Here is a 23,606-nt window from a genome sequence, read left to right as displayed (position 1 = left end):
GAGTTTACAAATGTTCTTTGATGTCCACTTGGAGAAAGGTGATGATCAGCACCTCTGCATCTATAGTCTTAGAGAAAATAAACCTCCTAAATCTTAGAATTGCTCAGTTTCCATCTAGGCAAATGGAGAGCACTGCTGCATTTGAGGTCCACATCATCAGAGATATTTTCTAGGATTACAAAAATTTATAAATAAAAAAACCCTAAAAATCAGTAATACTTGGATTCATGGACAAAAATCTCAATATTATATTGATATATATTTTTGACAAAAACATGAATCAGATTTTTTTGACTGTGCTAAATACCACAGGTATTACACTTTGGAGTTTTCCTCCCAAGAGGAATAATTACTCAAGACACTAGAAATTCATGTGTTCTGATCTCCTGGTCTGGTTGCCAGATACTATTCAAGTAGATGCAAGGGTTGGTGCCAACTCTGTACATAAGCTCAATGCAATTGCATGCATGCTTCAAAGAGCAGATTTTTGGCAAACAGATATGAACTGATTTTTATTCTAGGACCTTGAGCCTGAGAATTGCTCAGCAAGCAGTTTTTCTATATGGTTTTCAAGGACTTGGCTAAAATAAAACTATTGTACTAAGACGTCTTTCTCAAAGAATTTTTACACTGAAATGTCAAAAAAAGCTGTTGGAGTCTAAATATTTAAGCAATCCTAATCTATCCATATATTTTAGGGATTTTTTCTCTTTTCTTTTGTATCATCCTTGAGTACCTTTTTTTGCCACAACTTACGATTAAAAGCTGTAGAAGTTAATAGAAATTACGCGTTACTCGGAAACAGAGAAATGGGCCTTGCTGACTGTGGCCTCATAAGCTTGTGAGCTTTATCCCCAATTCCTTTGCTGGAGACCATCACCTCCCGAGTGGTTAAAAGTCTGCAGTAACCATCTTTAATGCAATGAACAGATGTGTGTAATAACCACCTAATGTTTTGCTAGGTTTTGCAATGGAACAGGTATGGTTACTGCTCCTGCTGATGATTAAAGTGCTTTCAGTGACTGCTCAGTTCAATGGATACAACTGTGATGCTAACCTCCATAGCAGGTTTCCTGGTAAGTGTTTAATAGACTTTTTTCTAATGGCTTCTTTATTGTCTTGGTTCGAAGCAGTGCTTATTTTTAAATACAGAGCTTTAAATCTGTTTGAAGCCTGGGGGTAGGACTCCACATTAAGTGAGTGTTTACTATCTTGGTGACAATGAGACTCCTCTAACGTTCTACTTTGCTTTCCTCTTAATATCACAGTGGGTCGAATTCAGCCTAGTAGTAATGAATACAACTCCCCTCACATCAGTAAGGTTTGACCTGCTTTTGCCAGAGCTCTATCCTGTCCAAGATAGTCACCAGAGGTCTTGTTGTAAATATTCTCTATAGATTTAAGAGTCTGAAACTTCTATCTGGGTTTTCTTTCATGTTTTGTCTGGGTAAAAGAATACAGTTATGTTCTTTTAGTGAAATAAAGAAATAAATACCTATCTTTGAGCAAAATTAAGTTGATGGCGGAATTTAGTGCCTCACTTCAACATTAAATGCTTGCTTAGGGACACATGAAGCAACGGGATGCCTCTATAAGAAAATGGGAATTAAGTCATTTCAGGGATACCAGATGTCTGGAGCTATTAATAAAATAAGAAGTAGAAATGTAATTTCAGTCTTAGTGACATGTGTATCATGGTTTACTTAGCTAAAGAATGCTTTTAGTTTCTGTTACATTGCTTATCTTTCCTGCCTCAGTTGTTTCTTGGACAGAATAATAATAATAATAAAAAGGTCTATGGCTACTGGCTTGCTGACATCTTGTGTTTCTGAGGTAGCAATTGAATTGAACAGTATAGTGATGAACTCTCAGTATAGTATTACACTGTAATACCTTTCGGTGCTGTTGCTCTCTGAATAATAACAGTTTTGATTTTTTTCAGGAAGGATCAGCTCTCTTATTAAACTTAAGTCAGCAGAAAGCCTACAGTCTGTTTCTTGTTTCCTGTGCTACCATCACACTGCTAGGTGCTTTGTTGACATAAAGACCAACAGTTCGTTTGATCCTTTTTCACTTAATTGATGTGAATATGAAGGGCAGAGAAATAAGACGTGCAAAGAAGATCGAATGTGTTGTCTCCATCCCTGACAAAATTGCTGTTTAGCTGAGTATTTCACAAACTACTTCTATATTCCCCTTCTTAGGTAAAACTTTTACAGCCTTGCCTCAAAAGTGTGGGTGAATTGTGCCCACCTGTCTCAGATCAACCTTTCATAGTTTTTCACATTTCAGGCTTCTTGGGAGGATTGCAACAGCTAGAGGGAAACTTAGATTCCTCTTTCTGTGCTTCAAAAATTTTTCTCTGGTCATTTTTTGCACCAGCCCTGTGCCAACATTTTATATTTGCAATGTGATACTCATAAATTGAATCCATCTCTTACTGTAGGTATTTAGGGCCCTCTTGCATTTCTGCCTCATAAAAAAGGGTCATATCAGAGTCCATGTCTGCCAAATCTCAGGGACTTGGGAGAAAACCTGTCTAGGCTACAAGTAAACAGATTTTATTTTATTTTTTTAAAATAAATGCTAATTACCCCACACTGCCTGTAGGAGCTGAGACTAGAGTCCTACTCGCTCTTGTTTGTGATCTCAGGCAGTAAAGATTCAAATGTTGGAATTTATTCAATAGTCTCCGTGCTGATTTTGAGAGCTAGGAAAGAAAAATAATTCTGCTTGTTAGTTGTGCATTTGAGATGGAGGCAAAAAGCAGAAAACCCTTTTGTCCCCAAACTTGATAGGTATTATTTTCGGTATACAGAAGGCACTGCTACGTAATGGGCTGGGGCTAGCAGAGCTGAGTGAGGCTGCTGTTTTCTGAGTTCAAGAACACCAGAAGATGGGTGAGAGACCCTCTGCAGGGAGAAGGGGCTCACTCTTGCTACACTTGCTTCCCCAGCGCTTGACTCAGGCTGTGGCTTTGAGGGTGCTGGCCTCACTGACTTCAGAGTTCAAATGTATGGGGATTGGTGAGAGAGAGATCAAAAAGGAGAATGTTTCAAAACAAGTATCTCTCCAGACTGAGATACTGCTCACAGAGCCTGATTATGGATAGACTTTCTTCCCATTCCTTATTTGTTTCACACAAGAAGTCTTCGTTGTTGTCAGTTGAAATTCCAAACATGAGGCGAGAATGGACTTTCTTGCTGAGAACTGTGGTGTGCAGATACCAGAGAAACCATTGGGTTTTGAAGTTGTCTGCTCTTTTTCTTTAAATATAGTGAAGAACAGAAGTTGTCTTCAGCAAAGATGAGAAATTAAGCCTTCCTAAAGGAACCTTGGAGCTCATCCATTTTTCATTTGTTTGTGTTTTTATCATTCATTGCTTAGGTGACTTCTTGCATAGGGATAGTGCTACATAAATAGGATGATGGATAATCACACAGGACTTTTGTTTTTGCAGTTTGCAGGTTTCTTTTAAAGTGTAGCGTCAGCAGGGATGAAGAAAAAACCCGTATTTGGCAGCCTGAAAATTCTGTGACTTTTTATACCAAAGGCTTGATGTGTTCTTTAAGCTATGTAATAAGGTTAGATCCTGCCATCTTTCAGAGAGTTACCTGGAGAAAAAAGCTTTGGTTCTGCATTGCAGTAAAGTATAGTTTTTAAAAGGTTTGTTGGGGATGGACCCTTAGCAGTCTGTCTGTCTTCAGATGGGAAAAGCACAGTTTTGATTCAGGGGGCTCGTACTGAGAACTTGGTAGAAGCTAAGAACATATTGCAGGTTTTTCACGTACACTATGCATTTTAATTCACTATCAAAGCAGCGATTTGATCAGAGAGGAGGTTCATGCAGAGAAGCTATGTTATGATCTATAAGTGTCTTTGCACTCCTGGTGGAATGACTTGTCAACAGTGTTCTGTGGCAAACTCTTGTCCGCTGCAGATGTTTTGCTGCCTGCTCTGGGGTGAAACTTGGCAATGTGTGGAAGGGTACCACAGTAGAAGTGGGCAGTGGAGCTGTCAGCGTTTGGCTCACATTGCCATGAGCCTGTCCTTGATTCAAAATGGTCTCAGTTACTGCAATATCCATGTACCTCTTGAGCTTTACTGTTTTGCACATGACACCCCTGTGAGTACTGCCAGCTATAGGTAGCTTGTGGGATTTGAGTCAGAAAGAAGCCAAGTGGTTCGCCTGTATGGAAACTCTGTGACGAAGAGGTAATTACACTTAAGCCCCCATCAGCTGGGTGACTTAACCTTCAAACTGTTACTCCTCTTTCACACAGAAAACCAGAAGCTTTTACTGTAGGAATGCAAATTTTTTTTGTTTAAAATTATACATATATGGGAATAATATTTACTTTTCTAAATTCACAAGAAATAAGCTAGATGTTTAGCATCTAAAGGGGCATTGGATCTGTTTGCAGCCGGTTTCAGATCAATTTCTGAACAAATAACGTTGTTTTAATTCCAGAATGGACTAATTTGGCAACGATACTTTCTCGTAAAGTAGTGGGCAGAAAAGGTTCAGTCTGGAAAGGTTGTTTATCCTCCTGTATCGCACAAAGGTTGTTTTTGTATTGTATGATCTCATTTCGCTTGGTGTCGAATGAGGATTTTACAAGCAGTAATGGTACCTTAACAGGGAAAGTAATATCCTGGTTTTTAAAAGGCTTGAAGTGAGTTATAAAATTAACGGAGCTACTTTATATTAAGTCCTGCAATTTGTACAATCTGACTGTTTGTGCATTGGTCCAAGTAAGGGCACTTTGCCCGTCTACCTTAGTATACCCATTAAATGGATCATAACAGTCCTCATGTGAAAACCAAGGCATGCTGCTTCTTGATCTTTGTACCTTACATTAGCGGAATTATGTGCATGTGCAAACCAGGAGAATTTTATGCCAAATCACTTCAACTCCTGTTTTGCCTCCAGTACCTTTCTGCACAAATTTACACCCAGTGAGTAACATTTATCACCACATTAGCTCAGGACTAGGTTTAGCCTGTTATTTCCTGCACTTGATTGTTTTGGCTTTAAAGCCACCGTTAAAGCTGTCTAAATTAAACTGCCTGAGCTCCTGTACTATGGGGGAAGAGCTAGTTCATTGTAATGGAGATTTCATTTCCTCTCTGTTGTGACAATGCAGTGAAACAATTCATTTCAGCAGGCTTAATGGTATAGTATTGACTGAAGTTGTTCTGCGATTTTTAATAGCACTTAATCTTTAAGCAGATGTAATAAATGAGTTATATAAAGGAGTAATGTCTGTGTTTAACACGGCGCAGTATGTCTTTTTGTAAAGCTGTAGGGGAAAAAAAACAGAACAGCACCCCCAGTCATCTACAGGCGGAGAAGAGCTTATAGAAAAGCTATGTTACAGCTGTAAAGCAAAACGAACTGTTGCTTGTGCCTATATCTTAACCTGATTCTTTTCCATTCAAGTACATAAAAATCTTCAGAACTTTCAAATAAAAGGTCAAATTCATCCAAAAAGGTCTTTGCTGTTCAAAAATTGATCAGTTGTAACGGTTGCTGTTTTCTAGGTCTTTTGTATTGTCATAATCTGCAGAATGAAAGATTGCAATGCACTTTGTAGTATCGATCATTGTCTTTCAAGAGCCAACAGATTTTTCATTAAAGCTAAAGTTGATGGTTCTTAACAAAAAAACCCACTTTAAAGATATCATAATAAATTGCTCTGATAAGCTGTTGATTGTACTTCAAAGTCTGCACAGCCTGAGACTGCGGTCTCATACGAAGTGGACTCCACACAACCTCAGACAAACACACCTGACTTTCATGCCAGAGTGGGCTGGAAGGCAGAGCTCGGCCTCCTGAGTTTCTCAAAATTGCTGAAAATTTCTGTTCCAGAAGGGGGCTGTTTAATCAGCTTCCAAATATTTAACCACTTGCTGTTTTCCACTCCATTGCAGTGCTTCAGTTTGTGAATGTGCTACTAAATGATTTGCTGGGGAATTTTACAATAATGGTTTTGTTGGGTGATAGACTACATTGCTATATTAATTCCTGCTTTTTCTTTATTCAAGTTGCAGAGGCAAATTTGTTCTTCAGAATAATGCAATTCTGGCCTTTATATTCCAATATTTTGCTGTGACTGGGGTCTAAAAATTGGTTCAATGAGAAGTTACAACACTAGACTAACTGCTACAATAACTATACGGTGATTAGTTGAAATACATCTTCTTACAATGTCTTTCCCTGTATTTTTCTTGCAGCTGAACGAGATATCAATGTTTTCTGTGGAGTACAGACAATTACTATGAAGATAAATTTTTGCACAGTTCTTTTCTCTGGTTATTCTGAGACAGATCTGGCACTGAATGGGAAACATGGGGATGCCCACTGCAGGGGTTTCATCAATAACAACACCTTTCCAGCAGTGGTCATTTTCATCATCAATCTGAGTACTTTGGAATCCTGTGGAAACACTTTAGTGGTAAGAAAAAGTCAAAGTGAAATTGTAGCACGGCTGTTTATGCATAAGATTAAGTGAATGGCCTTGACAGCATTGTACCTTTTACAGATAATGTTTACTTTGTCTTTCCCAGTTAGCAGTATATTGCATACATCAAAGAAAACCAGAGAAAGTCGGTAATGTATAATCTTGATTACTAATGAGAAAATGTGGTGTGACACACATTTGTCCTCTGATTAGAAGGTATATTTTTAATTCTTTTTTTTTTTTTTCCAGTGAAAAAATGAGATTTTTCCAGGCCATATTTTAAAACTCTCGCTGGGTGGGTTAGATAGAGGAGCGTTATAGTCTGGGTACCTCCTTCTGTGCTGTCGTATGAGAGTAGTTTGCTGGCTGATCTCATATTTTCTGTGATAAGGCAGTGACTTCAGAGTCTGGCCAGAGGGCCCAACCCACAGTAAACACCTCTGCTAGTTGTGCCACAAGGTGCTGCACCTTGTTGGAAGATCTCAGCTCAGTATGGAAGTGCCTGGCAACAAATGGAAGTTTTCGAGCAAATTTTGAATGTTTGAAACAGAAACAAACAAACAAAAAACCCACCAAAGAATCCACAACAATAAAAAAAGTCTGTCTAACCTATGTACTTAATTTGTGAAAAAGAAGTCAAGATTCGGGCCTGAAGTTCAGATTTGTGTGTTCAGCTCTCATCTCTTAGTGCATGGCCACTCTGTGCTACGGTGTTTTGCTATGTTGCCTGGTGGTGTAACTTCAGTGTCTGTTTTATGTTGCTGTTTCATGTATGCATAATGCACACCTTTGTACAGCTAATGACTAAATCTAATCCTTAACTGTGTGTGCATCTTTGGAACCAGAATCTGATCCAGGGGCTAACTTTGAAGTCTGTGTTGTACCACTATAATTCAATTTTCTTCAGTGCCTTTATCTCACTTTGAATGGGGAGAGAGGGGGGGGAAGTCAGGTCTCGAACCACCTAAACCAAGGGAGAGGAGAGTTTTTGTGTATATCACACTGTACAAGCAGTGATGACTTGTATCAAAGTCTCTATGAATAACTTACAAAAACAAGTGTAAAAATGCATTATTTTTAAGGCTTATATTCTGTCTGGAATTCATACTTGAACTTGATGATACTTGTCACTTTTTATAATAAACATCCTGTTCTGTTGTTAGTAATTTTGTGAAACTGTACTGAAATGTTTGATATAGTCTGTGACCTATTTGCCTCAGGCTGAGTTTTCCTTTAAAATGTCAACAAAAATAATTCAGCAAGTTTGAGAGTCTCTTCTCCCATTTTCCCTGAAAAGCTGTAGCACCTCCATGACTTGCAGTAGAAGAATTTGCCAGGAAGCCACTTCTTCCTGTTCCCATGTAGCTGATCACATTATAAACTCCCTGAACTTGCTATTTGATTATAATAGTAAGAGCTTGATTGTTGGGGGTTTTTTTTGTGTGTTTGGTTGTATTGTTTCATTTCATGTTTTTTTTTTTTTTTTTTTTTTTTTTTAAACCCAAAACCAAATCAGTCTGGTAAGTCCAAATAATTGGAGCTCCCCATGAAGCCCCCCACAAGGCTGCACAAGATACTAAGATAAAGTAGCAGCTGCTAAAAATATAACCAAAATTTCCCCTCATCCTCTCAGTTTGTATGTGCTGTGCCACAAAGAGGATAAAGGAGCAGGGAGCATTTCTTATCGTGTTCCCCACACTGGAGTACTACAATCCTGTGCATTTATTGGCTGTGTTTCGCCGCAAAGACCTTCAAACTAATTTTCAATAAAAGTAAAGGCAAGACAACAGCTCAGGCAGAACTAAGGTAAAACCCAGGTCTGTCTGTAATATGGCAGAGGCAACTTTTTATTCTTTGGGGGTGGGGTGATGAGGAAGCTAAACAGAGCTGTAGCTGGCTGTACTACCTTAACTCTCTAGCCTATGCTTTTAGGCAAGGAATAGATCCTAGAAAATTTGATTTTCATCATTTTCCTTCTATTTAGCAAGTGATTAGGTATACTATTGGCAAAGTGCATGCCTGCATCTGTCTTTTAGCTGTTTTTTCCGTAGCTGAAGAAATCAAAATACCTCTCTGTATCCTGTGGTACTTAGTGCAAAATGTTACAACTCATGCACACCTCAAGATGATTTTTCCATAATGAAATGTCTTTTTAAGAAACTGTGTATTCTAAAGCTATTGAAAACATCTGTTCAGCTAACAGTTATACAAAAGAAATGCTACAGTGGAAGTCCAGTGCCGTGTTAATTTGCCTTATTGTGTATGTGCCTACTGAGACAATGGTATGTGACACTTAACTGCTGTTTTCAAACCACCTCCTTATTCAGATCAGTAGCTACAGAAGAGTGGGGCTGGGCTGCTACTGGGAGGAAAGAGTCCTTCAGTTTTCTGGAGAGCTGCATGTTATTGCTGGCTCTGCACTCTCTGTGAGCCTGAGCAACCCAGGATAGCACATATGCAGGGACTGAATTAAGGTTGCATTCGCATTAAAGTTGTATTACATTTCATCTCTTCCATTTCTGACAGCGTTTCTTTGCACATAGTTTATAATTTAGATTTAGAGATGTATAATGTAAACAAAACCACAGACTCAGAGTTCAGCTATTTGGCTTGAATCTACTTATAGAGTATGTTGGTTTTGATATGTCGAAAACGAGAGTGACAGAGTATTGTTTCTGTGAATGAAATTGCTTCTGTATTGGCTTTATTATTGCATATGGAAGCTCACTTTAAGCTAATATTTTTTGACTGTAATAGAAAAGTTCCTTCAGCTTTTCCCAGTAAGTCACATGAATTCATTTGGAATGCTCAGGTAAAAAGTACCTGCCAAAAAAAGTGCTTCCAGGATTCACCAGTTTTTTGAAATGTTGTTCAAGTCTGTGTTGGGATATCGCTTGTGAACTGTGTATGCATGTTTTTGGGGAGATGAAAAACAGAACACAGGGAACATGTTATTAAACTAAATTAACTTTTGAAGGATTTTCTGAAGATATGTCTGGATAAGTTACGGGCTAAAGCATCAGTGTCCTTAGGTACGTTTTTTTCCACAGTTAACTTTCTGATAATAGTAATTTTCTGTCTCCCTCAATAGGTATCCTCAGCTCGAGGTATCAGTGCTTATGGAAATACCTCAGTGGTACAGATAGGTAATGTTTCAGGCTATATTGACACGCCAGACCCACCCACGATTATCAGCTATTTGCCTGGGCTTCTGTACAAATTTAGCTGTAGCTATCCACTGGAGTACTTGGTTAACAATACCCAGCTTGCTTCGTAAGTGTGCTTTTCTTTCTATGTGTTTCATTCCTATGTTTGTGTAAGCCCATAGGTATGCGTATATGTGCATGTACACCTAAATATATGCATGCCATAGCAGCATTGTGAATGTAGAAATTTTTAGCTGTGCAAGAGTAAAAGGAAAGGAAAAAGCACTGAAAGAAGAGATGATGCAAAGGAAAAGATAATTCTGTAGCATCATTGTATGAGACAACATAGTTTCTGAAGAGCTGCCTTTATGAAGAGAGCCTTAGATAATGTAAAACTCCGTTAAAATTCAGGTGTTCTGATGACAAAATGGTAGCATCAAGAAAATGGAAATTCTTTGTGAAATAGTTTTTAAGTGTGTGAATATAGAGTACAAGAGAAAATATTTCCATGAGTAAACCTTGTGCATCATGAAAAGCAGGTTCCTTTTTGTCACTTTGCCTCTCTGCTAATTATTTTTCTGATTCATGTTTTCATCAGTATCCATCACTTTCTGCATAGTTAAGGTTCTGTCAGTGTTTCCACTATAAATTCCTATTTCTGAAGTTTATAACCCAAATGCATAAATGAACTCCTTGTAATATGACTCATTGAGGGGTTTTTAATGATAAAAGCCACTGAAGTATGCAAAACCAAAAATAAGATATCTTTGTTCGTGATGGTTTTTGGTTTCTGGTTCTGTTGTAGGTCATCAGCTGCTATTTCTGTAAGAGAGAACAACGGTACATTTATCAGCACTTTGAATTTGTTGCTTTACAACGTGAGTATAAAACACAGTAGTATGACCTGGACTAAATTAATCTCTGCACTATGTGGGTACAAGCTGAATCAGCAGAGCAAAGTATAAACCCCTCTTCTTTATTTGCTATTTCCTTCCCACTCCTCCCATGAACCAGGCCTTTCATCCAGGCATTTTTCAGCTCTGAAGTTCCCTTGTACTTTTTGTTTGCATGTACCTGTTGTCTTGTATTTGTATGGCTGGTCTTTGAGGACACACACACAGTCTTTTTGTCCTGTATTTATACAGTTCCTCAGTTTACAGCTTTGGCTTTCAGGTCGTAGTGTCACATGACTGATCGGTTGTAGTAGTAATGATCATACTCCAGAGTGCATACTTGTGTTTGCATTAATTATGTTTGCCTGTGTGTGTGTGTATATATATGTATAGGTACTTTGTACTGATACAGAGAATATTCTGTGGAATTCTGTAAAAATATTCCAGGCATGTTCCCTTAGCAATAAACTGTAGTACATTTGCTGGGGTATTTTTGTGTTCAAGCCTCATCAGAGTGTTTTGATCATCTGTAATTGAGGGATGTGGGATTTGTTCCAAATCTATAGCCCACTGCACTTGTTGCTTCATTGTGTGGACTTTTGAGATTTTAAGGGTTAATTGTTTTAAATGCTTTCAAATAACACTTCCTCCATATCTTTTAGATAATTTAACTTTGAATATGCATTATTGTAAAAGATTTTATTATGTAAATATGGATGATGACAGTAAAACATGAAAAATGCACGGGCCTCTACTTAACATTAATCCCTGAAATGATATTTTCGTGTTGATTAAAATTTTTATTCATACATTTTAAATACCTGATTTAAATACCAATTTTTCAATCTATCAAGCATCATTTTTGTAAATTATGAATCTGATTTTTTTGCATTATTATTCATGCCATCATGATGCTGAGTTATAATTCATGCAACTGATTTAAAAGTCAATGCTTTATGCTTTGAACATAATGAGCTATAAATATTGTAAAAGGACATTTTCCAACAGCATGCTTAAAAAAAATCATGTTTGTTTGACAGAGCAGAGCTCCAAATAACAACCTATAATCCATTAAAATGAAGATTATACTTCTCACATTTTCAAATAAACCTGTGACCAAAAAGATGGGGCAGGGTGAGGGTAGCCAAATTTCTCAGTTAGCGCAAACATTGACCACCACATTTGTTGCCTTTCAGGGCCCAGTTCTGCAAACGGTCAGGTATAAATGCTATTGATGCTCATACTGATGCTCACTTTTTCCTCAAATGCTACATGCCAAAATAGTCTTTCATCCTCCCTACCCCAGTGAGTTTGCAAGTCAGCCATGAACAGTGGTGTCTGATCCTTCTGTTTTCAGTCATATTACTCACTCTAGTGAGTAGCGCTACCATGAATAATACTGCTAAGGCTGGCAGATTCAAGCAATGAATCTACCCTTCTGGTTTGCATCTTAGGGCTGGATGTATACACAGGCAGCTTGTGCATTGCTTCCAGTCTGCCTGGGTGGGAGTGCCTCTTGGGACACCCATGGTCAGTGTGAGCTCTGATTCTGCAGGCTTATTTGGTCCCCACTAGAGACTCCTGGTTTTGGGAGGGGCCTTGAGGCTCCTGTCCACCCTTAGTATTGGTGAGGGGTTGTATACAGATGTGGCTTTTAACTGCGAGCAGCTGTACTTTCAAACTTTAGCTGTAGTGTTATTTCCTAACATTGACTCTTCATTTCCTCAGATCACCTTCATCTTCTCTCACAAGGTGATGTTTACATTTATTTTGTGGCGGTAGCATGTGTTATCATTAGGAAAGACAAGAGGAGCCATTATACTGGACTCAGAGTTTAGTAGCAAAACATTTAATGGGCTTTCACAGAGCCTAAGTGGCTATGTACTTTTAGGCCTTCCTGTAAGTGTCTGCTTAAATGAATGAAAATTACTCTAAGAAAAAAACCCAACAACAATGGAATGTAATAGTGAGGGACTTGTTGTACCTTTTTAATCAGTTGCAAAATGTGACAGAGCTATATATTAATGTAAAATTAATTTTAAAGAAGCCAAACTTACCTGATCTCACTTGAATGGATCTTCAAGGGCTTGCTCTGTGTATGTCGCAGAGCTGGTCTGTGTGTGCATGTGTACCTCTCAAGGCCTCTGATACTGCAGAGATTGAATATTGGGCATGCTGTGAATTTTGGCATTGTTTCCTTTGAAAAAATACTTGATATTTGTGCTTAATCCTTCTTGTTGCTGTCAGCTGCTACTCTTGGTCTGGCCTGCCACACTGAACCTGGTCAAAATTCTGTTTAACAATTTTTTTCTTATATACTGAGTGTTTTGACCACTTACAAGAGGTCTCAACATGCTGAGTTCCTGTGCTTTCTGCATTAGCAACTTATTTGACATAGGTGACGTTACCAGTAGGTCCATTTTGATACGCTGAATTAATGTGTCACTCAGATCTATTTCATGGCTTTGTTGCTAAAGTGACATTAGTGGTTCAGCCTTCGAACAAGAATCCAGTAAAACAGCTGTATCTATGTAGTAGTATATGGGGAATTCCCAACTTGTATGTTATACACAGCTTTTTTGAAATGTTAGAATTGAAATGGAAATGTTTGTGACTCATAGCCTTCAACAAGCCAACTTCCTTAGAAACTACATTTTGCATAACAGAATGTGTCTGTTCTCCCAGACTGCAGACTTAAAATGTATAAAACCTGGAGGCATTGCAATCTCCACTAAATCGAATAACCTTAACAACCTTTCCTGGGAAAGGGTAGACTGTGACAACCCAGCTAAGCTGCTCCTTTAGAAAACCATAGTAGCTGCTGTGTTTGCCTGTAGGCACTGGGACTTACTGATGTGTCAATAAATGATACCTTTTCTTTAATCACTAATCCAACCACTTCATAAAATCATAAATTCCCCCAAATAGTTACATAGGATAATGCCAGTCAAGCGTTGTTGATCTTTACAAACTTACTTGTAGGCAAATGCTTTGGCACTGCTTTTTTGCTTCTTTCCTAATGGAGGACAAAGTAAATGACTGTCCTACATAGAAAGGTCAGAAAAATTAGATGGGAGTTCAGTGTATGGATGCAGATGGGTTGTTACAGTGGGATTTCTTGTACACTGTGGCAATGTTTGTTTTTCAGGATTCAACCTACAGCCAGCAGCTCCTTATTCCAAGTACAGGTTTACCTTTGAAAACCAAAATATATGCAGCTGTAAGAGCAACCAACCTCGATGGCAGGTACCATAAATGATCTTATTTCTTGTCTTGCTTGCTATTCAGCTCATTGTTGATGTTTGATAATCACTGCCCTCAGCTGGAGGGTATCAGGTCCTTGATGGTGAATGCATATCTTGCTACTGTCCTCATTATGAAAGTTTTCCTGAATGATACTTTAAATCCTATATTGCTGTTATTTAAGAAAAGGCCTCTGTAAGATCAAGTGAGAAGCTCCAGGGCTTTTAAAACTGGGATAGTTTTGATTTCTAGTCTTACTTGTCCGTGACTTCTGAGAGGAGGTATACAATGTGTGTTGGTATGGTGTTTGACTTGGATGAAACCAAATTATTAGATTTATACAATTCTGCTGCTGCGCTGTTTGGTTTTGTAAGTAGTGGGAAGAAACCAGTAATATATTGGGAATGCAGGATGGCTTGTTAAACACAGTAACCCAGCTTCAGTGTAACAGCCTGCATTATCAGTTTGTACACTTACCTGTAATGTCTTTTAATCTTATCTCACCCCCACTCTTAAGTTGCCAGTTCCCCTCATCTATCACTTTGCTCTCTGTGCAGGTGGAATGTTTTGATGGACTACTGTTACACCACACCGTCTGGTAATCCTAGCGATGATCTTCGATATGATCTTTTTTTCAGGTAGGGTCTGTGCAAACCCATTGTTTTGTGGGTCCTTCCTTTAAAAAACAGTTAAAAATCGCTCCAACAGTGGTGTTCTAAACTGCCTGGAAAGTCTAAGCAATATTAGCAGGAAGGATCAAGGGCTAGGCTTATAGATAACGTGTCAGGACTTATCTTGTTTGTGAATATAAACATAGAAGCAAGTGCAAAGTCGTAAGAACTATGAAGGCAGAGAAGCATATATCCAAAATGGCTCTCCTGGAGGCACCAGAAACACCCAAACTGAATGGCTAAACTGGCCTTTATTTTACCAAAGGTACCCTTGTGGTGAATGACAGTGATATAAAACAGCATAGACTCCAGTTTGGGAAAGTAGTTAAGTAGATTATTAAAGATAAATAGGTGTTCCTGCTTCTACTCCCAGTAATAACATTTATTTGAATTAGAACTTTATAAAACATCTTGGCAGTATCTGGGATTAAATCTTATCGATGACGGTTGCTGGAGGGATACTGTCTTCATTTGGAGTTGCCCGTCTGTAGTGGTTAGCATACCTGATTACTTTTTGCTTTAGGTCTCAAGTTTCTTTGGGCCCTGGAATTAAATGGTACCTTGGTTATAGCTGTGAAGTTGCAAAACAAAACGTAATGTTTTTGTAGGAATGCATTTCAGCACAGGACTGTGCAGCCTAATATGCAGATTTTGGCTGCCCATGTTGCACGTTAGGGCACTGTGTTCTTTTCCAAGGAGCTAAAGCAGTGATCTTGCTGCTCAAGTTACCTTATTCTCAGCTAAGAGCGTCAAAATGCTAATCATACAGCTGCTCATCCTGGTTTTAATCTTCTCTCCAAAAAACAGCTGTGACAAGGACCCGCAGACGACTATAATTGAAAATGGCAAGAGCCAAATGGGCCGGTTTTCCTTTGAGGTGTTTCGCTTTGTGAAGCACAAGAACCAGAAGATGTCTACGGTCTTCCTTCACTGCGTGACAAAGCTGTGCAGAGCAGATGACTGTCCTTTTCTTGTGCCAGTAAGTTTCAGTGGACAGAAGTTGCTGTTAATTATCTGGATATAAAATATGCACACTGGAGTTATTCTCTGTACAAGTGCTATAGAAGTTTGGATGGCACAGAATGAAGGTCACTTGTAGAGTCTCAAGTACAAATGTTTTTTGTGTCTGAAGGAATGTAAAACAACTGATAAAGAATAGGGCAATGAATGTTGTCACCCAGAGACAGAATAATACCAGACCTGGAAAACACAAGTTGTTGAACACATGAGAAATGACCTCTTTGCGTTCTGGTCCTTAATTCATTTTTAAAAGTAACTACTCTGAGACAGCTTCAGAGCTGATATTCTTAGTATAGCATCTAAGAAACAAGGTGTCCATAAGCACAGTGGATAAATAGAAATATCCTTAGATTAGAATTTATGGAAAACTTAAAGCTATAGCAAGTGCCATTATACTGACAAGGGAAATTTGAAAGAGTTTCTGATAGTGGGGGAAAAAAAAATTATTGTATCCCATATAGTTTGTTACCCACCTCCGTTGTAGTTTGTAAACTGTTGTTTTGTTGAAGTTCATGAAGTTGTGTCAATTAAAAAAATATTTATTTTTAGGAGTGTCAGGAACAACAAATATATTTTGGAAATCGAAACATTTAAATAAACATATAAAACCAGTATATTCTGTGATGTCTTCAGAATGCAGTATCATTTCCTATTGAATGACTTTCCGTTTAGAATTTTAAAATGCTCTCAGTTCAGTATGCTTCTGACATTTTGTACATTATTATATACTTTTATATTACACTTTTAAATAATTAATTGTTTCTATTGAATTTATGTTCTGAGTGCTTCGAAGTTCTTTCACAAGAAGTTGAAATTAAATAAATGCACTTGGTTGAAGCATACTTGAGTACCAAGATTAAGACAGATAATAAGTGAGAGAAGTTAAAGGTGGATTCCAGATGACAGAGTGCTGGGGATTGTTTTAGTGTGGGTCATTGCTATTTAGAATTCCATGGAAAATGTGTAAACTTTAACTTGAGAAGCTTGTGAGAATAGGGATTGTAGCATGTTGTCTATCCCTAGTCAAGCAAAACACATTCGTTGGGGAAAATTGTCTGTAAACAAAGCTTTGAGAAATTAACTATTGAAAATTTAATATACTAGAAGATGGATCTTGTACACAACAACAATGTAGTTCTGTAAACGAAGCGAGGCAAAATACAACGGGAAACCAGGCATTTATAAGATACACTTCTAGGGAATACTGCAGCTGTTTTTATTGCAGAGTAATTTAATGCATACTAAGAAATAAAATCAAAGTTGTAGTATTACTTATAAGAGAGTTTACATTAGAGCAGGAAGCACAGAAGGGAAATAATTCCATTTCACTCTGAAACTGTGATTGTTTTGATTAACCACTCAGATTTGCAGTAACAGAGAAAGAAGAGACGTTGGTGGGAGGACAACTTGGAGCCCTCAGAGCACCTCTGGCAATGCTGTAATCTCTGCTGGCCCCATCATTACAAGGAGTGGTAGGAATGTGCAAACTTTTTCTATGGACTGCAGGAATTTCAGAAATCTGGGGAAATGTTTTGCAGTTTAATATGAATTTGCAGACTTAGAGAAAGGGTGGATTCTCCATGAGTTTGCTGCGTATTTTTCCCCCTATTGTTGGAGTCTTTGGTAGAAATTTTGAGCTAACGTTTCTGTTTGGCTCTCACATAACTCCTCCCTAACCCACTAAAATCACTGTGAGGTACTGTTATGCATATAAGGCCATTATAAAAGCCCAAACTCAGTGGGTTGACTTCTCTTTTTTTGTCAGATTTCACTGAAGATGATGGAATTTAAGGTACTGTGTTCAGTGCTGCAATTTAATTTGGACAGCTAATGAATATTCACTGTCACTTTCTATTCACCATTTCTTCCAGCTTCACATGTGGGTTTTTATCTAAGTATTGCATAAAGTTAATACATGTTATACTTAGCCTTCAGCTATGACAAAGAAATATAACAAACACATTGTAAATTCTAAACAGAGTGGCCCAAAATCTACTCCTTTAAATCCAGGGTGAAATTTTGTGATTTCAATTTTTATTGCCAAAGTTTCAAAACGAAAAAAAAAAAAAAAAGGCAGCTCTAAATGCAATCTGCAGCCTCTGAAAAGGATTTATGTGACTGCTGTTGACAAAACAATAAAAATAAAATATTTGCGAAAGTTTATGAGATTCTGTTTACAGATATTTATAAGTAGATACAGTTAAACAGTCTTAGATTTAGGGAGCTGAAAGCAGGACTGAATTTCGTCTAGCAAAAATAATTGAAACACTGGAGAATAGAATCCGTCTTTATGTGCAAAGTGGTTGTGCTCACACATACAGAGAACCACTGACCCTCCAGAATAGGGAATTACCTAGCAAGAGACCATTTTTAGAACAAATACCCTCTGTTATAAGCAACATTTCTGCAATGAAAATGAGTATTTTTTCCTGCATTATACATAGTCCCAGTTGAGTTGCTGCTATCAGATTAGTCAAGAAAAAGTGAAAAGAACTCACTTCAAAGTTGCATACATGAGTACTTGTGCGAAATGAATGACAGATTTGCTCAAACATGCATGCTAGAGAAACACTGCCTTAGGCAAAGAATGGAAACTAGATGAAGCTTGTAATATGAGCAACCCCTATTAGGTAATATAGCTCATGATTCAAATGCTGTGAATGATGTTTTTACAATAATAAAAAAAAAAGATACTCATCAATTACCTTTAAATACTGCATAACTTTAAGCAAATAAAGATCTGCCCATAGATGTTTAATGACCCCAAAGAAAGGATAAAAGTTTTTATAATTTCTTGACAACTGTTGATTGTTGTTTGTTTGGGGTTTTTTTAAATCAAAACATGAATAAGGCTGGAAAAGGAAAATAATAAATTTTTAGGTGTCTTCTACTTGAGATATGTGGGCAAAGCTTTTTATATTAGACCTATTTCTGCATCTCCATAGTATGCTTTTGGAGCATCCCACTCCTGCTGACAGAAGGATGGTTTGATGGGAAGTACCCTAGAAAAAATGGGATTCAGTTCTGAACTCTGCCACAAATTTCCTGAGTGGCGTTGGGCAAGTGTCTTAATCCGATTTGCACTTCACTTTTCCTTCTGGAGCAGAAAGAGGGAATTAGCATTTCCTTCCACTGTCCTTTCCCGTTGTGAAAATAAGCCCATTAAGAATGTGAGGTTCATGAACACTATATTGAAGGAAAGGGGGAAGGAAGATCGTGAGGGAACTTGAACAGAACTATCTGGTTTTGGTTGAGGAGTGCTGGCGTACAGTGGCTTATTCTGGTGTGGTGCTGCATGGAGGTGCTTATACTATTTTCAAGGCCAACTCGGGTCCAGCTTTAATATAGATACATTTTGTACAGAGTGCATAAAACCTGCTGCACCTGACTTACCATAGTATGTATGCCAGTATTCGGTCTGCAGTTGCATGGATGTGCAACCCTTCACTTCCCTCATTTAGGTTGGAGTCTAGGTTCTGTCCTGGAGCTGATCCTGTGCACATCAGTGTCTGCAGATGCACCTCAAGTTAGCCAGGTCTCCCCATTAGTCTAGTCACCAATTGCTCTGGTAACAGAGTTGTTTATGCAGTTAGCTTGATAGGAGCTGAGTAGTGCTACTGCAAATGAGTAATGGTCCTTCTCCTGTACATTTCTGAACTCTTATTTCTAACATTTTGTTCTATTCAGAGAAACTTTATTCTTGTTCGTTAATCTAAAATAAGTCATTGCAGGAGACATACACAGCAGAGAATATTTTGGTCTCTGTGTATAGAATCAAAGCAGGTGCCTACTTGTGAGGGTGAAATTGCATAGCTTTTGATGGATGTCTCACTTAAACTTAGAAGGCAGCTGCTCAAAACAAATGTATACGTGAGCTGTGCTTACAAGTTGCACAAAAAAGCAAAAATATTGACCAGAAATGTAGTTCTGAGATGGACAATGGTAAGTAAGTAAAGATGGAGACAAAATACAAATGTCTCCCAGAATATAGTGCCACTGTGTAACTCTAAAAAGAAAAATGAACTAGCAGAAAGGGTATTTTTGTAATCATTTATGGTCACTGGTGTATTTTTACTTGAAAAACTCTGGTTATTTTTTTTTTCCTGTGCAGATCTTCTTGTAATATGATTAACAGTGAAGGGACTTACATATAATATCATGCTTGTGGTTGTATTTTTATTGAGGACAGAATAGAACTGGTCACCTTTTCAATTAAGAGGTTCCTGCATTAAGGTGGTGTTTGTTTTGTTGCAGGGTTTTTTTTGCCACAGAATACTAAGTAACTTCATATTGGTGTGCTCACATCAAAAATGTAATTAATATTGTCGTCCTTATTCTACCAGAGATGCTAAAAGCTGCTAGTCAATGATGCAAGTATAGCTGATGTGTTTTAAAAATGAAGTTAGGACTATTGGCTTTTGTGTTGCAAGGAGGGGAGGAGGTAGCTAGAGGTATTTGTAAAATATAATGCATCCTGTTTTTGTTTTGTACAGATGAGACGCCAACCAACAATTCACAGCTTGGTAAGTTAATCAGAATTCCAAGAAACATAAAAGATGGTTTATGAGTGAAACAGAACTGAGGAGATGAACCATTTTGATTGAGATCTATGCACTGAGCTGGAGCATTTTTTCTTTTTGGCTTTTTTTTTTTTTTTTTGTCATTTAAATGAGTCAATACTAACATGCTGTAAAGAAAGCAATTGGTGAATCTGGAATGCTCGGTTTAATTTGTGTACCCAGCCCCACCAACATAGCAGCTTCTAATTCCTATGATGGAATTGAAATGAAAGTCTGCTGCTATCACATATGAGGGTGTGGGAACATTGCAACCGCCAGATGCAAAATCAGACTTAAGCAGTAAAATTTGCTTATGCCACGCTAGAGTAGAGCAGCAAAGTGGTTATTATGGTGCAGTCCAGCTCAGTTCACAGCTCAAAGTCGAAACAGCTCTGCTTCAGCTCCTGTTCTCCTGGCAGAGAGAACACACAAAGAGCCTATGAAGGAACTTGGATAGAACTTGTAGTCTGTTAGGGCAATGAAAGAAATAAGCTTCAGGGGAGATCAGGTCTCTAAGTTTTAGGGTGCTTCACTTTTGAGCTTTTGAAGGACTTGTTTCAACCTGTCCATTACTGGAAACGTGGAGCAGCTAATGACTAAGAAAGGATGGTCTAGGTAACAAAGCAGTCCATTGAGCCATTCCACCTCTTACTTGTTCATAACAGGACTGAGCGGCACAAGCAACCTATCCTGTCCTCTGAAGTCTATTACTATTTGTTCCCTTCTTTTCTCAACTTAGACCACATAAAAGCAGCTACCTTTCTTTCCTGGCACGGGAACAAAGTTCTCTCTGTAATGAATTGCTCTCTGGTGTGTTCCTACCCATGGATATCATTAAAATAATTATAATAAAAACCAAATTCTTCATTTGCTGCGCACAGCTTGCTATGTTAATGACTGCTACCTTTCCTTCCCATCCAACAAAAGCAGCAGCCCTCTCTTTCCAAGCCAGAGCAACAGCCTTTCCTGTGCCTCTTGCTGTCCCAATGGAGAGTGTAGAGGGAGAGTGAGGTGGGATTTCTACTGTAGTGGAGAGAAGACAGGTAAGGTCAGAAGGCAGCACAGTGTTGAGAAGGGGAAGGCAATCCAATCAACAGAGTTGACTTTTTTCAGCCTTGGTGAGGAGGGAGGGATTGATGATGTTGATGGCAGGGGGCTGCTGCTGCGAGGAGCAGTCTGGTTTCCCACACAGAAGCTGTATTGTCATTTCACCTCACTCTCCAGCCCTGATAGTGGCAAACGCAGCTCTTAGGCAAACACACATTGGTGTTTTGGGTAGCACCTACCGCTCAAATGTGGGTTGTTTTACCTCCTGCTGGAAAAAATGGTACAGGCTGGATGTGTGTGTTCCAGTATCCAGGAACTGGTCCATGAACAGCCTGTTGAGCTACACTAAATAGTAAATATGTTACCTCTTCTACCTGAGAATTGATAAACATGATAAGAAGCCTTCTGTGAAGGTGTAGAGGCAAATTGAGAGTAGCTCAGGTACCTGATGCCAGATATGCCTGCTAAGGATTTATATACACTTGAATTTAGGTGTGGATAAAGGTATCAAGGAAGGAATCCTTTCATTAACTTGATTAGGCCAAAAATCCTTATACCTCTGCCTTGATAGTTCTTGGACAACGGCAGTCTTGCCTTAAATAGCACAGGCCAAGGGTGGTCACTAGCATATGAGGGATTATGCCTTAGAAGTATCCTTACTGTCTTTATCCCCCAGCATGATGGATATTGAAAGATCTAGTAACTGTTTTCAATGTATACTTAGATAAGCTTTATCCAAGCAGACAGGTGATCGTTCTGAAGTACAGTTTTAGTCCTTTCATTGTAATTATTCTCTATATAGGGTGTCGTAACGAAAAGACAGAAGTGTTTGGCACTACTGAGTGATTGTAACCAGATCTTACCTGTGCATTTTTGTTCTGCTTGCAGCTCATCCAAATGGACCTCCTTTCCAGCTGAACTCAGTCACCAGTGCACTCATTTCAGGCATTATCATCCTAGGAATCACAAGCATTTTCTCTTTTGTATGTTCTTTAACTCTTCTATACAGAAAGTGGCCCAACAGTCCAGCCTTGAATGGTATCCGAAACCCAGTTTTCAACTGAAAGTGATGATTTACTTGCACTTTTTATTTGGGGTTGCCTTCCTTTTCCATGAAACCTGATTCCATTAAAGAATAATATTAAGGCAACACTCCAGCTGTATCCAGCTTTTATTCCAGGTATTCTATATTTGTAGGTTTGTTAGATGTTGTTGTGTAGGTAAGCAGCAGTTGTATTGGTAACAATCCTAGAAAATTATGAGAATGTCAGTTGTGTTTGTGATCAGACGGTATGACATCATGCCCATGGGTTGTTCATGTCTCCAGCTTCCCAGTAAGGTCTCAAAGCTGAAGATGCCAAAGGTGAGAACCTTTCCAAGGTATGCCATTCTTATACAAAACTTGAGACATTCAGAATCATTCCTAAGTTCATAAACACCAAGTTGAGGATCGCTTCTATTTTGTGATGGTGTTTTTCACAAATTTGAAAAAACAATGAAGTCTCAGGAGGAACTTGTTTTCATTTATCTTTGCTAAAAATAACCCCAGAGAGACTTAGAATAAGTGACTTTTCCTTATTGTTAATTTGGAGATGTTTTCTTAAATATATCTTCCATTGAATTGTTGTGCTATCATGTGAAGGACAGAATTTGGCTGAGTATCTTTGAGTCAAATAGTTTAGGGCAAACTGCAGTTGATTCCAGGGAACAGTGCTGCAGTTCTTGAGGTGGAAAAAACTTTTTCCAGCAAAATGATTGAGTGAGAATCAGTGAGAGCTTTAAATCTAACTAATGTGCAGCAGAAAGTTAATTCCGCACAGAATTGCTACATCTGCAGCCTTCAGTCAAATTCCAACCCCAGGAACTGCTCCAAGGGGAAAGGTATTCCTTTCCTCCTGACTCCTTGAACGGGCAAGCTGATACAAACAAGTAAGGCCCAAACTTTCCTCGTACAAAAGTAGTTTTGGAGCACCATTTGGCAGTTGGGTAAAACTGTCATTAATATCCTAATTTACATGGGCCAGTTTTGCCCCATGAGTTTTGCAGTTCTCAGATAAGGCTTTCCTTTCTACATGAAGAGTTGTAAATCAACACTTATTTCTTTGGCAGATTTTCTGCATGGATTAGACTTCTTCACTGCATGGATGAGGGAAAGAGGGCAACTAGAAGGATTACAGGCCACAAGCAGTACCATACTGTTGACTCTCATTAATCTGATAAACGTTAGACTTACCTGAAGTGAGTGTGAGTGGCCAGGTGCCCTCAAACATGAGCACAGGGCAGTGGCAAGCTGTGTAGAATAGACAAAAATGCTGGTACTAGAGAGGCTACCGTAGACGCAACATATATTAAGCTGGACTGGATAGACAGTTTGGATTTTGATCACAGATACAGCAGTTAAGATTCATTTTTCATGTACTGTACATATTGGTCTAGGAACACCTCATTGATATTTATCATCATCCTGTGTTACCATGTCTGTGTTTTCATTGATGTGACGGCACTGGCTAATGATCAGGGCTTTTTGGCTCTCAAGACTAAAGACAAATACAGACTTGTTCTG

At 38.4% G+C, this 23,606-nt stretch overlaps 1 protein-coding gene across 1 annotated transcript; it reads left to right on the top strand.

The window, feature by feature from the left end:
- Positions 1 to 967: 967 nt before the first annotated feature.
- Positions 968 to 22,107, top strand: ZPLD1 (zona pellucida like domain containing 1). Its single transcript, XM_009946779.2, has 10 exons — positions 968 to 1,076; positions 6,238 to 6,458; positions 9,556 to 9,737; positions 10,416 to 10,488; positions 13,652 to 13,749; positions 14,304 to 14,384; positions 15,225 to 15,396; positions 16,801 to 16,909; positions 19,931 to 19,960; positions 21,932 to 22,107. Exons 1-10 carry the CDS (start codon positions 971 to 973, stop codon positions 22,105 to 22,107), a joined length of 1,248 nt encoding a protein of 415 aa, XP_009945081.1. The 5' UTR covers positions 968 to 970.
- Positions 22,108 to 23,606: the final 1,499 nt, after the last annotated feature.

This window comes from Leptosomus discolor, chromosome 1 (assembly GCF_034619465.1).
Source record: "Leptosomus discolor isolate bLepDis1 chromosome 1, bLepDis1.hap2, whole genome shotgun sequence".
NCBI lineage: Eukaryota > Metazoa > Chordata > Aves > Leptosomiformes > Leptosomidae > Leptosomus > Leptosomus discolor.
The sequence above is the reverse complement of the archived record's forward strand: the minus strand, read 5'-3'. Positions and strand labels throughout refer to the sequence as shown.

What these genes read in the sequence shown, in the direction of transcription:
- ZPLD1 (XM_009946779.2), top strand. Translation starts at nt 971, where the DNA reads ATGGAACAGGTATGGTTACTGCTCCTGCTGATGATTAAAGTGCTTTCA. An exon ending in CCTCCATAGCAGGTTTCCTG is followed by an intron (nt 1,077 to 6,237) that starts GTAAGTGTTTAA and finishes TTTTTCTTGCAG; the next exon opens with CTGAACGAGATATCAATGTT. An exon ending in ACTGTCCTTTTCTTGTGCCA is followed by an intron (nt 15,397 to 16,800) that starts GTAAGTTTCAGT and finishes TTAACCACTCAG; the next exon opens with ATTTGCAGTAACAGAGAAAG.